At 48.5% G+C, this 16,450-nt stretch overlaps 1 protein-coding gene across 1 annotated transcript in view; it reads left to right on the top strand.

Moving 5' to 3' along the window:
- The first annotated feature begins 856 nt into the window (after positions 1–856).
- TRAP1 (TNF receptor associated protein 1) overlaps positions 857–16,450 on the top strand; it is a 60,105-nt gene continuing 44,511 nt past the window's right edge. The window contains 1 exon segment of the mRNA NM_001133085.1: positions 857–964. Coding sequence (NP_001126557.1) covers positions 877–964 — 88 coding nt within the window. The 5' untranslated portion in view covers positions 857–876.

The following is a 16,450-nucleotide window of genomic DNA, read 5'->3' as shown; positions in this document are numbered from 1 at the left end:
GTGAGCCACCGCGCCCAGCCAGAACTCAACCCTTTGAACCAATTGCCAATCAGAAAATATTTGAATCCACCTATGACCTCTGAGTATTTCACCCTTTGAGTTGTCCTGCCTTTGCACACGGAACCAACCTATGTCTTACATGCATTGACTGATGTCTTATGTCTCTCAAAAATGTGTAAAACCAAGCAAGCTGTAACCCAACCACCTTGGGCACAAGTTCTCAGGACCTTTTGAGACTGTGCCTCCCTCCATGCACACTCATATTTGGCTCAGAATAACCTTCTAAATACTTTAGAGTTTGCCTCTTCTCGACAAGGGCAAGATAAGTGGAATAAACGAATAACCGCAGTTTTCCTGGTGATATTGGTCACTGGGTTCACGTTTTGGTGTAGCCAGTCAAGCCTGGAATTCCCCTCCTCATTCGCTTTAGCTTTTTGGCCAGTCTTGGTTTGCAAGAGACTTGCAGCGGCCTAGACGGATGGCCGGGATTCACAAAGGTCGCAGAGACGGGAACTGCTTCTTCCCCAGCGCCGCCTCCACACCCTCGCGTGGATACTGACATCCGCCCCATTCCAGGAAGGCGCACAGCTAGGTGCAGCCGGCCAGCGTGGGCCGGGGGCGGCGGGGCCACCTCTCCCAGCTCCGCGCGCAGGGCCCGTCGCCCTTGACAACGCGACCCAAGGTCACGGAGGTCCCTCCCCCAGGCCCGACCGTCCACGCGAGGGGTAGTACCCCGCCACGCGCCCGAGCAGGCAGCGGCCCGGACAGCCCGGCGCCCGCCGTGACGTCACCGCCCAGCGCCCGAGGAAGGCCCCGCCCCGTCGCATCGTGTCCGGTCCCGGGTGGCTGCTGCGCGCGGCGCTCTGGGAGTACGACATGGCGCGCGAGCTGCGGGCGCTGCTGCTGTGGGGCCGCTGCTTGCGGCCTCTGCTGCGGGCCCCGGCGCTGGCGGCCGTCCCGGGAGGTGAGGGCGTCCTGGCTGGACGGGCAGCGGGTGGGCCGGGCCACGGAGACGGCAGGGGCGTCCTTGTGCTCCGGGGAGCGAGGCGCCGGCACCTGCTTCACAGGCGTGGGAGGTCCGGCGAGGCCAAGCGCGGCAGATGCGTTTCCTTTCGCTCCACTCCTCGCCAGCTCCGGCCTGGCTGCCTTTTCCTCGGTTGGACTCCCCTCGCCACCCGCCCTTCGGAGCCCTGAAGGAGGCTGGGGCTTGGGGGGTCGCGGGGTCGGGTGGAGCGGCTGCGGGGTCGTCCCTCCTGGAGCTTCAGTCCTGTCAGGTAGCGCACGTGCAGGTGGAGCCGCTGCGGAGCGCGGAGTCTTTGCGTGTGCATGTGGCGGGGAACGGACTCGCTCGGGGTGATCGTGCGAGTTCCCTGAATCGTGCTTTACCCCTCCCCGCCCCCCAGTAGCGCGCTGGCGGTTCGTTTGTTAATTAGTTAATTGGACGCACCTGTGAGCGCCCGCTCAGTGCCTGGCGCGGTGCAGGTTCTGGGGACGCCACAGGGAACAAAACCAACAGCAGTCATCCGGGTTCCCAGAGCAGGTGAACTCGATGTCGTTGACGCAGCTGTGTCCTCGGGGCCTGGAATTGATGGATGCGCCAATAAATGTTTGTAAAAAAGAGAGAATGACTCTAACCTCTGCTTTCCCAGTCCCCACTCGGAGGTAACAACAGTGAAAGTTTTGGCGTTCCTTCGGGGCTGTACACAGTGTTACACGTGTAAATATAAATGTCTACGTATAACTATTTTTACTCTAAAAAGCCTAAACCATGTATGCATTGTGCTACGTTGTACTCCAGAAAATTTTAACGCTCCCAGCATTCTTTCCACATGTTTTCATGTCAGTGTACACAGGTCCATGTGCCTTCCAGTGACCACACAGTATTCTGTATGATGGACGTGTCGTTTGTTTAAACATTGTACTATTAGTGGACGCAATAAAGGTTATTTCAGGTTTTGCTTTTTATATGCTGCATAGAATGGGTGAGTACTTAAATATTTGTTCATGTGCGGTATTTCTTTAGCCTTACATAATTAGAATTTTAGAATTGATATTTAGAGCCTATGCGTTTTTGAAATGTTAGCAGATACTGCCAAATTGTCCAAAAAGGCCTTATCAATTTATATCCCCTTTAGCAGGCATCAAGACTGCTTATTCCAAAGGTATTTCTTCAACGCTGAATATTATGTCTTTTCAAAACCAGTGGTCTATAAAAGATACCTTGTGGCCGGGCGTGGTGGCTCACGCCTGTAATCCCAGCACTTTGGGAGGCTGAGGTGGGCAGATCAGGAGTTCAAGACCAGCCTGGCCAACATGGTGAAACCCCGTCTCTACTAAAAATACAAAAATTAGCTGGGTGTGGTGGCGTGCCCCTGTAATCCCAGCTTCTTGGGAGGCTGAGGCAGGAGAATCACTTGAACCCAGGAGGCAGAGGTTGCAGTGAGCTGAGATTGCACCACTGCACTCCAGCCTGGGCGACAGAGTGAGACTCCATCTCAACAACAAAAATAATTTTTCCTCAGAAAGTGATGCTGTTGCTCTCTTCTAGCACCAGTGTCTGATCAATTATTTATTTATTTTTCTCGTCTTTATGATGTGGGGTTTCACTATGTTGGCCAGGCTGGTCTCCAGTGCCTGACCTCAAGTGATCTGCCCGCCTCGCCCCCTAAAATGCTGGGATTGCAGGTGTGTGTCACCGTGCCTGGCCAACTGTTCTATTAATTTAGTTCTTGTTTCTTTTGTAGCTGACTCGGGTTTTTTCCCCCTTGGAGGTTAAGATTTTTTCTCTTTGTCGTTTGTGGTCTTGCGTCCACAGGTGTTTGTGATTCATGCTTTGTATCATGCGCTGTCGCTTCCATTTGGAAAATATGTCAGTTTTCAGCCCAGGGACATTTTAATTCTCTTTCTTTATCTCTTTTTCTTTTCTTTTTTTTTTTTTTTTGAGATGGAGTCTCGCTCTGTCACCCAGGCTGGAGTGCAGTGGCGCGATCTCAGCTCGCTGCAAGCTGCACCTCCCGGGTTCACACCATTCTCCTGTTTCAGCCTCCCGAGTAGCTGGGAGTTTAGGCGCCTGCCACCACGCCCTGCTAATTTTTTGTATTTTTAGTTGAGACGGGATTTCACCGTGTTAGCCAGGATGGTCTCGATCTCCTGACCTCGTGATCCGCCCGCTTTGGCCTCCCAAAGTGCTGGGATTACAGGTGTCAGCCACTGCGCCCGGCCCTTCATCTCTTTTTCTTAAAAATCATCTCTCTCCTCTCCTCCTCCATCTTCTGGTGCAGTGGTTCAAGCATTCCTCTGCCTGAGTCTAAGAAATGTAACGTGTTCTTGGCAGCCTTCTGTGTTGCAGGTGCCCTTGTCATTGTCACCTGTGTGGATGAATGGGAAGGTAAATTGTTTGGATTGATTGAACGATGAGTGAATTTAGCTAAGAAAATACATGTCTTGTGCAACAGGGGAGAAAGAATGGTTTAGGCAGATCCACCTATATAGAAAATCCAGACTTCTTGAAATTTTTTTCTCTTCTTGGGAAAGTGTTTCCAGGTTCTAGCATGTGCCTGGCTTCACATGTGTATGTCTTATATCTGTGGAATCCTCTCGCCCATGCTGCGCTGCCTCAGTCACCCATGAGCTCAGCCCTCTTACGCTTTCAGACCTCACTGACCCTAACACTGCCAGCCCCGTCACTTGCCCTCAGAATATCTTATTTGATTTTTTTTGAGCCGGAGTCTTGCTCTGTTGCCCAGGCTGGATGGAGTGCAGTGGTGCAACCTTGGCTCACCACAACCTCCGCCTCCCGGGTTCAAGTGATTCTCCTGCCTTAGCCTCCCACGTAGCTGGGACTACAGGCGTGTGCCACCACGCCCAGCTAGGTTTTGTATTTTTAATAGAGATGGGGTTTCACTGTGCTGGTGAGGGTGGTCTCGAACTCCTGACCTCATGATCCACTCACCTTGGCCTCCCAAAATGCTGGGATTACAGGCGTGAGCCACTGCACCTGGCCTACCCTCAGAATATTTCTGTGAGGGGTGGGCTAGGATATCTGCTTGTGGACTTTATATTTGTCATTTTTGCCCATAACAGTTTATTCAACAAATACATTTCACATGCCCCCGAGTCTTCAAAGAAAATGTGGCCCTGCTGTCTGGAGTCATAGGTGGCTGCTGAGCAGTGTACCAGGGCCATCTTGGTGGCCTGGACAGCACATCAGAGAAACAAGAGCTGCTTGCCCCAGGGTAAGTTTCACAGATGAGGAGCGATTTGGACCAAGTGTCCAAGGCTGTTTTCACTGGAGGGGAGGGAGGAGCATTCCATGTCTGGAAAGCTGCAGGTGCAAAGGTAAGGAGATAGCTCTGAATAATTGGTTTGATGAAAGACTTGCGGGAGTGTGCAGGAGTGATGGTGAATGAGGCTAGCAGTTGTGTCTTTTCTGTCAGATATAAGCTTGTGCATTGGAGCCTCATCCTGCAATCCTCAGGACAGTCACAGAGCCAGCCCTGGGCCTGGTGTTTGGGGAGCCCAGCCACGTGGCCCACCGTGAGACCTTTTCGTCAGAGCTCCAACTGTCAGAAGTGTCAGATGTGCCAGTAGAAGGATGAGGCTGCCTCCTAAAGGAGAGGGAAGACCTGGAAAGATCAACAGCAGATGCAGTCTCCCAAAGCAAACGTGATTGTGTGGTCAGGCAGGTAGGGTGACGGGTTGGTCATTTTGCAGGACCAGGTGACTGCCACAATCATAAAGGGTGCCGAGTCCAGTCTCCTGGTCATGCCAGATGCTCTTGTTTTCGTGAAATTGCCAGAACATGACTGAGGCAACCACGGTAGGACTGGTTGGTGCAGGCGTTAAGGTCTTGGGCCTTTTTGTTCTCTGTAAGCTGGAGCCTTTGCTGGAATTTCCTGTCTTGGAAATCAGAGTTGTAAGAGTAGGTCCGCTGCCAGCACCAGGAAGGTCAGGAGAGCTGGTTTCCTCACTTTGCTCAGGGCTCAAGCACTAGCTAGTTTGTTTCATCTTCCAAAAAGAGCCTCACCTGGACCCCGCTCCTGTAGGTGGTGCCTGCTTGCTGCGCCCTCCCCTTCAGTACTTTGTTTTGTTGACTGGTTTTGCCTCCTGCCTGTGCTCTCCTTTTGTTTGGAGCCTGTGCTGTTTGATTTCCGTGTCTTGTGTGCGGCACCCTTCAGGAGAATTCAGGTGAATTTCCGGTGCTCTCCGGCTGTTCTTTTCAGAGTGGAGGGGAGTAGTACTTGCTGGTCAGTTGCCACTCTCTCTGTGAAACAGCTCTTCATGTTGCTGAGATGACACTAGAGGTGTAGCGTCCATGACATCTTTGTCGTCTAATTAAGCTGTGGTGCTGGCACTTAGATGGCAGAGGAAGGTGTGGCCCAGCTGCCCAAGGCCACCAGGAGGACCTTCAGCTTAGTTAGGACCAAGGGGACTGAGTTATCCGAGTGCCTGAAAAAGAACACATCAGGCCGGGCGCGGTGGTCTCGTCTGTAATCCCAGCACTTTGGGAGGCCGAGGTGGGTGGATCACTTGAGTTCAGGAATTTGAGACCAACCTGGCCAACATGGCGAAACCGCATCTCTACTAAAAATACAAAGAAATTAGCCAGGGTGGTGGCAGGCGCCTGTAATCCCAGATACTTGGGAGGGTGAGGCACGAGAATTGCTTGAACCTGGGAGGTGGAAGTTGGAGGTTGCAGTGAGCCTAGATTGTGCCACTGCACTCCCTCCTGGGCGACAGTGCAAGACTCCGTCTTGGAAACAAACACATCAATCCGAATGTAAGAGATTAGCAAAGCGTTTATTGGTTATTGGGTGAGTAGTTGGCCTAAGCTAAGACAAAAGAGAAACCTCCAAGTATTTTGCTACCCCTTGGCAGGAAGAGAGGGAATGCAGCTTGTGGGGTGGGGGTGGGGGTGTCAAGTTGATAAGAAAACTGTAGGAAAATAAACATTTACTCCTGCCCCGCATGTCAGTAAATACCATGTGACAAAGGTCAGTTCCATGAAAGAGGCTGTTACTGAGGCCTGTGATACTTGCTTGTCTCAAAATACTGATGTATCTTTTTTTTTTTTTTGAGACAGATTCTTACTGTTGCCAGGCTGGAGTGCAGTGGCATGACCTCAGCTCACTGCAGCCTCCGCCTCCTGAATTCAGGCAGTTCTCCTGCCTCAGCCTCCCGAGTAGCTGGGACTACAGGTGCATGCCACCATGGTCAGCTAATTTTTGTATTTTTAGTAGAGACGGGGTTTCACCATGTTGGGCAGGATGGTCTCAATCTTTTGACCTTTTGATCCGCCTGCTTTGGCCTCCCAAAGTGCTGGGATTACAGACGTGAGCCACCACTTCGGGCCTGACAAAGAATCTTGATAGCGATTGAAAATGTATCCATTCACACTCAAACGAACTAAAAAGTGCTTCTAGGTTCAAAGACAGAGAATGTTCATGGATTGCGTTTTTGGTGCCTCAAGTGTAGCCAGCTAGAACTTTTCTTTCCACCATCCTGCTTAGTCCTACTGAAGACCTGCCTTCTACTAGGAAGCTGCTCTTACTTAGTCCACAAAGTGGCTTCCCTGTAGTTCCACAGCATTTAACAAAATAGATTTCAGGGAGTTTATTTGTGGTGTGGCTGGTTATTTTTGCTAAAACCACTAGGAATTACCATAAAAGCTGTAGCTTGGAGAAATAGTATCTACTTGCAGGAATATTAGTGCCACCTGTTTTTTTTTTTTTTTTTTTAATTTAAGATAGAGTCTTGCTCTGTTTCTTAGGCTGGAGTGCAGTGGCACGAACTCGGCTCACTGCAATCTCCGCCTCCCGGGTTCAAGCAGTTCTCCTGCTTCAGCCTCCCAAGTAGCTGGGGCTATAGGCATGCACTACCATGCCCGGCTAATTTTTGTATTTTTAGGTGAGATAGGGTTTCACCATGTTGGCCAGGCTGGTCTTGAACTTCTGCCCTTGTGATCTGCCTGCCTCGGCCTCCCAAAGTGCTGGGATTACAGGTGTGAGCCACCGTTCCCAGCCCTGCCATTGGCTTTTTAACCAGGTGAATTCCTGTAGATCAGGTAAATTGAAAGGACATGTAGCTGAATCACCAGTTTTAAAAGAATGGCTTAGTTACTTAATAGCCATATAATTAAGAAAAGACTAGAAGGTAAAAAATTGGCCAGGCCTGGTAGCTCATGCCTGTAATCCCAGCACTTTGGGGGCTGTGGTGGGAGGATCCTGTGAGTTTAAGAGTTTGAGACCAACCTGGGCAACCTAGAGAGACCCCCATCTCTACCAAAAAAACCTTTTTTTTTTTTTTTTTTTTTTTTTAATTAACTGGGTGTGCCTATGGTCCCAGCTACCCAAGACGCTGAAGTGGGAGGCTTGCTTAAGCCTGAGAAGTCGAGGCTGCAGTGAGCTGTGATCATGCCACCGCCCTACAGTCTGGGTGACAGAGCCACAGTATCTCAAAAAAGAAAAAATATATATATATATATATATAAAAGAAATTAATTTTGAGATAGCTAAATTAAATGCCATATTAAGAGCAGGAGGCTATTCAGCAATGCTGCTGAGAACAAGACAGAAGGACGTGGGTCCTTCTAATGTAACTGTGTGTGTCGGGTTAGTGATACACGCCTTGAAGGAGAAATTAAGACAGCACATTGCCATGTTCACACTTGCCAGTATTTCAGCATTTGTCAGGCAATGGAATGTTCAAGCGAATTTTCCATGAGGCTGACTTTAAAACATTTCGTCTTAACCATTATGATGAGAAGTCTTTCTAGAACACTCCATCGTTAGATGGCCCGTAGCTGAGCCTTTCTTTGATGTTTTCATGGTCATTCTTACGGCTGTTAATTTTTGGTCTTCTGTTTTAGTACATAGGCTCCCGTAGGACCATTGAAATGTGAAGAATCCTTCGTCTATGAAGTGTCCCCACATCAAAACTGCATTGTGGGTGTTTATATTTTTGGCCTGTCTTACTGTGGCCTTAACTTGCAGGCCTGTCTGGAGCCCTGGTCTCTCCTTTCCCAGTTTTCAGATGTGGCTGGGAAACTTGTTAGCATCAAATTGTTAAAAAGAGAGAGATGGATTTCATATGGGGCCAGTTGTCTTCCATGACCAAAGCTCAGCGTGAGGGCTTCAGGCCCATATTTTGACTGTTCCGAGGTGCCCTTGCCCTTTTTGTTCTTTTTCTTTATGTTCAAGGAGTTATGTTTCCTGATGAATGAAGTATCAGTGTATCCTAGTAGAGAACGGTTAGACCAGGTTCTGGAACACAGGAAACCTCAAGAGACAGTGAGTGTTGAGAATGCCAGAGCTAAGAACTCAGACATTTGTGAGGGAATACAGGTCTTTCTGTGTAGAATGTTCATGTACTTAAGAATCTTCTCGCCGGGCATTGTGGCTCACGCCTGTAATCCCAGCACTTTGGGAGGCTGAGGCGGGCGGATCACCTGAGGTTGGGAGTTTGAGACCAGCCTGACCAACATAGAGAAACCCTGTCTCTACTAAAAATACAAAACTAGCCGGGTGTGGTGGCGCATGCCTGTAATCCCAGCTGCTTGGGAGGCTGAGGCAGGAGAATCGCTTGAATCTGGGAGGTGGAGGTTGTGGTGTGCTGAGATGGCGCCACTACACTCCAGCCTGGCAACAAGAGCGAAAACTCCGTCTCACACAAAAAAGAAAAAAATAAAATAAAATCAAAAGGGAAACAAAGGTAAACTGGGAAGGGACCGTGTGTAATCTTCCATACCTTGCATTTTCCACTTATATTCTGGGGTTTGTTTCCTGTCGCCACAGAGCTCTAGTATTCCACAGCGTGGATGCTTTGTAATTTATGTAACCCTCTCATGGTGGACATTTAGGTTGTTGCTGACATTCCCCAAGATCGCAGACGGCATTGCCAACAGTTTCTCACACCTTCACCAATGCTAGAACGACAGTATTTAAAACATCTCTGTCAATCTGGTAGTGAAAATGCTATCTTGTTTTAAAGTGCATTTCCTTAGTTATGAGTGTGGTAAAACATCTTTTACTAGGATGTAAAGCCATTGATGTTGTTTTTGTGAATGGCCATTTTTCTCTTGGACCAATGGCCTTTTTCTTTCTTTTTTTTTTTTTGAGATGGAGTTTTGCACTTGTTGCCCAGGCTGGAGTGCAGTGTCACGATCTCAGCTCACCGTAACCTCTGCTCTAAGCCTTTTAAATAATTTTTAAAAATTGAGACAGAGGCTGGACATGGTGGCTCATGCCTATAATCCCAGCACTGTGGGAGGCTGAGGCGGGCAGATCATGAGGTCAGGAGATCGAGACCATCCTGGCTAACACGGTGAAACCCCATCTCTACTAAAAATACAAAAAATTAGCTGGGCATGGTGGCGGGCGCCTGTAGTCCCAGCCAGTTGGGAGGCTGAGGCAGGAGAATGCCGTGAACCTGGGAAGCGGAGCTTGCAGTGAGCCGAGATCACACCACTGCACTCCAGCCTGGGCAACAGAGCGAAACTCCATCTCAAAAAAAAAAAAAAAAAAAAAAAATTGAGACAGAGTCTGACTCTGTTGCCCAGGCTGGAGTGTAGTGGCGCCATCTCACCTCACTGTAACCTCCGCCTCCCCAGGTCAAGCAGTCCTCTTGCCTCAGCCTCACAAGTAGCCTGGATTACAGGCACGCGCCACCATGCCCGGCTAATTTATTTTTATTTATTTATTTATTTATTTATTTATTTTGAGATGGAGTCTCGCTCTGTCGCCCAGGCTGGAGTGCAGTGGCACAATCTTGGCTCACTGCAACCTCCGTCTCCCGGGTTGAAGCAATTCTCCTGCCTCAGCCTCCTGAGTAGCTGGGACTACAGGCGCCCGTCACCACTCCCGGCTAATTTTTGTATTTTTAGTAGAGACGGAGTTTCACCATATTGATCGGGCTGGTCTTGAACTCCTGACCTCATGATCCGTCTGCCTCAGCCTCCCAAAGTGTTGGTATTACAGGCGTGAGCCACTGCTCCTGGCCGTCTGGCTAATTTTTTTTTTTTTTGTATTTTTAGTAGAGACAGGGTTTTGCCATGTTGGCCAGGCTAGTCTCAAACTCTTGACCTTGGGATCCGCCCGCCCCCGCCTCCCAAAGTGCTGGGATTACAGGCGTGAGCCACAGCGCTAAGTTTTATTTTAGAGACAGGGTCTTGCTTTGTCATCCGGGCTGGAGTGCAGTTGTGCGATCCTGGCTCACTGCAGGCCTGACCTCCTGGACTCAAGTGATATTCCTGCCTCATCCTCCGAAGTAGCTGTGACCTCATCCTCCCCAGGAGCATGCGCCACCATGCCTGGCTAATTAAAAAAAAATTTTTTTAGAGATGGGGGTCCCACTGTGTTGCCCTGGCTTGTCTTGAACTCCTGGCCTCAAGTGATCCTCCTACTTCTGGCTGCCAAAGTACTGGGATCACACGCAAGAGCCATTGTGCCTGGCCCCCAGTTTTTTTCTTAATGTGTTTGTCTTTTTTTTTTTTTTTTTTTTTTGAGTTGGAGTCTCACTCTGTCTGTTGCCCAGGCTGGAGTCCAGTGGCACGATCTTGGCTCACTGCAGCCTTCGCTTCCCGAGTGCAAGCAAATCTCCTGCCTCAGCCTCTGGAGTAACTGGGATTACAGATGCCCACCACCGCGCCCGGCTAATTTTTGTATTTTTGGTAGAGAGAGGGTTTCACCATGTTGGCCAGGCTGGTCTCGAACTCCTGACCTCAAGTGATCCACCCACCTCAGCTTCCCAAAGTGCTGGGATTACAGGCGTGAGCCACCTCACCCGGGTGTTTGTCTTTAGACTTAAGTTTTTATGTGGTCCTTATATTTATGGCCTTTTGGGTTATGTATTTTGTTTAGAAAGATTTCCTCTTAAGGCTGGGCGCAGTGGCTCACGCTTGTAATCCCAGCACTTTGGGAGGCTGAGGCAGGTGGATCACGAGGTCAGGAGTTCGAGACCATCCTGGCTAACACGGTGAAACCCCGTCTCTACTAAAAATACAAAACATTAGCCGGGTGTGGTAGCGGGCGCCTGTAGTCCCAGCTACTTGGAAGGCTGAGGCAGGAGAGTGGTGTGAACCCAGGAGGCGGAGCTTGCAGTGAGCCGAGATCGCGCCACTGCACTCCAGCCTGGGCGACAGAGTGAGACTCCGCCTTTAAAAAAAAAAAAAAGAAAGAAAGATTTCTTCTTAAATCATTTTTTTAAAAACTCAAGATGCCTGGCATCATTAGCCATTTAGGAACTGCAAAGCAAAACTACAATGAGTTAGCACTTCCTACTCACTAGGGTGGCCATAATTAAAAATTAAAGAAACAACAACAAAAAAAACAGGTGATACTAAATGGATAACTAGGATGTGGAAAAATCAGAACCCCCCCACACTGCTGTTGAGAATGTAAAACGGTGCGACCTCTGCAGGAAAACATTCTGGCAGCTCCTCAAACAGTTAAACCGAATTACCGTATGACCCCACAGTTCTACGCTGAGGCACATACCTTGTAGACATGGAAACATGTCCACAGAACAGCTTACCCATGAATGTTCATAGCAGCATTATACATAATAACCCAAAAATGAAAACAATCTGAAGGTCCATCAGAAGGTGGAAACGAGGCTGGCTGCAGTGGGTCATGCCTGTAATCCCAGCACTTCAGGAGGCCAAGGCAGGAGGATTGCTTGAGGCCAGGAGTTGAATGCTAGCCTGGACAACATCGTGAGACTCCATCTCGAAAAAAATTTTTAAAAATTGCTGGGTGTGGTGGCACATGCCTGTGGTCCCACCCACTCAGGAGGCTGAGGTGGGAGAATTGCTGGAGCCCAGGAGTTTGAGGCTACATTGAGCTATGATTGTGCCACTGCACTTCAGCCTGGTCAAAGAGCAGGAATCTGTCTCAAAAAAAAAAAAGAGTGGAAATAGGCCAGGAGTGCTGGTGTGCCCTTCTAATCACAGCTGCTTGAGAGGCTGAGGTGGGAGGATCACTTAAGCCTGCCAGTTGGAGGCTACCATGCACCATGTCAGTGCCTGTAAACAGCCACTGCACTCCAGGCAACATAGTGAGACCCCCCCCGCCCGCGCCCCAAAACAAAAGTTACAGTAAAAAGTTGGAAGCTGGGCTGGGTGCAGTGGCTCATGTCTACAATCCCAGCACTTTGCGAGGCTAAGGTGGGTGGATTACTTGAGGTCAGGAGTTTGAGACGAGCCTGGCCAACATGGCAAAACCCGTCTCTACTAAAAATAGAAAAATTAGCTGGGTGTGGTGGCGGGTGCCTCAGCAGGAGAATCACTTGACCCTGGGAAGTGGTGGTTGCAGTGAGCAGAGATTACACCACTGCGGAGTGAGACTCTGTCTCAAAAAAAAAAAAAGAAAAAAAGGCCGGGTGCGGTGGCTCACGCCTGTAATCCCAGCACTTTGGGAGGCCGAGGTGGGCCGATCACCTGAGGTCAGGAGTTTGAGACCAGCCTGACCAACATGGAGAAACCCCGTCTCTACTAAAAATATATATATATAAAATTAGCCGGGTGTGGTGGCACATGTCTGTAATCTCAACTACTTGGGAGGCTGAGGCAGGAGAATCGCTTGAACCCGGGAGGCAGAGGTTGCAATGAGCCGAGATCACGTCATTGCACTCCAGCCTGGCAACAAGAGTGAAACTCTGTCTCACAAAAAATTTGGAAGCAACCCAGTTGCCCATCATTTGATGAATGGAAAAAAATATACAGTGGAGTGCTCTTCAGCTATAAAAAGGAATGAGGTGGTGATACATGCTAGATGTGGATGAACCCCAAACACTTTATGCTAAGTCAAAGAAGCCAGACAAAATACTATATATTGTATGATTTCGTTTCTATGAAGTGCCCAGAAAAGGCAAATACATAGAGACAGGCATAGATGAGTAGTTGCCAAGAGCTGGTGGGAGAGGGAAAAGAGAGCATGAGTGGCTATAGGGCTTCTTTTGGGGTGATAAAAATGTTCTGTAGTTGGGTGGACGCAGTGGCTCATGCCTGTAATCCCAGCACTTTGGGAGGCCGAGGCAGGCGGATCACGAGGTCAGGAGATCGAGACCATCCTGCCTAACATGGTGAAACCCCGTCTCTACTAAAAATAAAAAAATACCAAAAATTAGCCGGGCGTGGTGGCAGGCGCCTGTAGTCCCAGCTACTCGGGAGGCTGAGGCAGGAGAATGGCATGAACCCAGGACGTAGAGCTTACAGTAAGCCCAGATGGCACCACTGCACTTCAGCCTGGGCGACAGAGCAAGACTCTGTCTCAAAAAAAAAGAAAATGTTCTGTAGTTAGTGGTCGTGGCTGTACAACTTTGTGAATATACTAAAACCACTGAATTGTGCACTTTAAATGGGTGGATTATATGGCAGATGTATTATATCTCAATAAAGTTATTAAATCTTTCATGTTTTCTTTCAGTACTTTTAGCTTTTATTTTTACTTCTGTGGTCCATCTGGAATTCATTTTGACTTAATAAGTGACGGCGGAAATTAAAAAAAAAAAAATAGAGGTTGGTCTTGCTATGTTGCCCAGGCTGGTCTAGAACTCCTGGCCTCAAGTGTTCCTCCCAACTTGGCCTTCCAAAGCACTGGGGTTACAAACATGAGCCCCTGTGCCCTGCTGGAAATTAATTTAACTTTTTTTTATTTTTACTTTTTCAGAGTTGGGGGCGGGGGTCTCCCTATGTTACCTAGGCTGGCCTGGAACTCCGGAGCTCGAGGGAGCCTCCTCCTGCCTGGATCTCCCTCCCAAAGTGCTGGGATTACAGGTGTGAGCAGCCATGCCTGGTCTGGAAATTTATTTTAATATTGTAGCTTTATATTAATGTTCTTTAATATTTGATGCATTTCCTCACTTTTTTCAAAATTTCCTTGGCTATTTATGTACAATAACTTTTCCACATGAATTTTAGAATGAGAATAGTTTAAAAATATGTTTGAGATTTTGTAAATGTGTTTATGTTTCTCGTAAGTTTTTAAGTTTTTTTAAAATGCAACATTTTGTTTGTTTTGAGACAGAGTCTCGCTCTCACCTAGGCTCGAGTGCAGAGATGCGATTTCAGCTCACTGAACCTCTGCCTCCCAGGTTCAAGCAATTCTAGTGCATTGGTCTCGCGAGTAGCTAAGATTATAGGTGTGCATCCCCACGCCCAGCTAATTTTTGTATTTTTAGTAGAGACCGGTTTTCACCATTTTGGCCAGGCTGGTCTCAAACCCCTGACCTCAGCTGATCTGCCTGCCTTGGCTTCTCAAAAGTGCTGGGATTACAGGCGTGAGCCACCTCACCTGGCCTGTAATGTAACTTTTGTAAATAATTTTTTTTTTTTTTTTTTTTTTTTGAGACGGAGTTTCGCTCTGTCGCCCAGGCTGGAGTGCAGTGGCGCTGTCTCGGCTCACTGCATGCTCCGCCTCCCGGGTTCACTCCATTCTCCTGCCTCAGCCTCCCGAGTAGCTGGGACCACAGGCACCCGCCACCACACCTGGCTAATTTTTTGTATTTTCAGTAGAGACTGGGTTTCACCGTGTTAGCCAGGATGGTCTCGATCTCCTGACCTCGTGATCTGCCCGCCTCGGCCTCTGAAAGTGCTGGGATTACAGGTGTGAGCCACCGCACCTGGCCTAACTTTTGTAAATAGTTTTATAAGTAGGGTATTTTGTAGATAGACTGTTGATATATATAGTCCAATATGCAAACGACACAGAGGTATGTCTGATGAAAAACTCGTCTCCCACTGACATGCCTCAGACAACACCCCTCCTGGTGGCAAGTCCATTAGCGAGTTTTTGGGTGTCCTTGCAGAGATCTGCCTGGCATATGAGAATAGCTATGCATGCGCGCATCACATAAACATTATGTATATGCATTTGAACACCATGGTATTGTGTGCAAACCACTGTTCTACCTCTAGTGTTTTTTCTTTGTTAGAGGTAATTCAGCATCAGCACACATTACACAGCATTGTCCCATTTCTCTATAATCCCATGCTTTCCAAGTGTTACGTTATATCTGTAGTTTACTTGTTAGCCCTCTGCTTGTGAGTGTGTAGCGTATGTAACAGTCTTAAGTGGTTTATTCAATGACAGTCTTTGGCCCTAGTAGTGTTTCAAAGTTTTCTTAAAGATCTTGCCAAAAAAGAAAAAAAAGGAAAGATTTTGCTTTCTTGGTAAATGCATTCTTAATTGTTTAGTTTTTGTTCCTGGGGTCTCTTAAGTCATATTTTCTAACTAGTTTTCTGTATATAGGACGGGTGTTGATTTTTGTGTTCTACCATGTTACTGAATGCTTTTTTTTTTTTTTTTTTTTAAGACGGAGTTTCACTCTTGTTCCCCAGGCTGGAGTGCAATGGCAGCATCTTGGCTCACCACAACCTCTGCCTCCTGGGTTCAAGCGATTCTCCTGCCTCGGCCTCCCAAGTAGCTGGGATTACAGGCATGCACCACAACACGTGGCTAATTTTGTGCTTTTAGTAGAGATGGAGTTTCTCCATGTTGGTCAGGCTGGTCTCAAACTCCCAACCTCAGGTGATCCGCCCATCTCAGCCTCCCAAAGTGCCGGGATTACAGGTGTGAGCCACCGCACCCAGTTTTTTTAATTTCTTTTAAAGACAGGGTCTCACTTTGTCACCCAGGCTAGAGTGCAGTGGTGTGATCTCGGCTCACTGCAGCCTTTACCCTCTGGGCTCAAGTGATCCTTCCGCCTCAAGTACCCCAAGTAGCTGGAACTACAGGTGCATGCCACCATGTCCACCTAAGTTTTTGTATTTTTGGTAGGGATGGGGTTTCACCAGTTTGCCCATGCTGGTCTCAAACTCCTGGGTTCAAGTGATCTGCCTGCCTCAGCCTCCTAGAGTGCTGGGATTACAGGCGTGAGCCGCTGCCCTAGGCCTTATTCTTTAAAATAATCTCCCTCTTGAAAAATGAAAGTCTTTTCTCAAAAAACTTCTTCCCAGGTCTGTGAAGCAGCACAGTGGCCCCTTCTGGCCCTCACCTTGTACCTCGTCCTTGTTTGCCTCGAGCATGGGACCTTGTCTGTGTTTGTGCCTTAGGCCCCCTCCCTCTGTATTTGCTGGGTCCACTTAGCCTAGTAATTGGGCCTTGGCTCCTAAGAGGCCCCTAGACTGAATTCCTCATCCGATGTGTCCCTACCAGCTTTCAAGTGACCTCACCATTGACAGCAGGGAAAACATTAGGACTTTTGTGACAGCCTCATATTTTTTTCCCCCCTGAGATGGAGTCTCACTGTGTTGCCCAGGCTGGGATTACAGGTGCTCGCCACCACACCCAGGCTAATTTTCTGTATTTTTAGTAGAGACAGAGTTTCGCTGTGTTGACCAGGCTGGTCTCAATCTCCTGAATTTGTGATCCACCTGCCTTGGCCTCCCAAAGTGCTGGGATAACAGGAGTGAGCCACCGCGCCGGGCAGCCTCATATTTTTTATAATTTAGTAT

Source organism: Pongo abelii, chromosome 18 (assembly GCF_028885655.2).
Source record: "Pongo abelii isolate AG06213 chromosome 18, NHGRI_mPonAbe1-v2.0_pri, whole genome shotgun sequence".
Classification (NCBI taxonomy): domain Eukaryota; kingdom Metazoa; phylum Chordata; class Mammalia; order Primates; family Hominidae; genus Pongo; species Pongo abelii.
The sequence above is the reverse complement of the archived record's forward strand: the minus strand, read 5'-3'. Positions and strand labels throughout refer to the sequence as shown.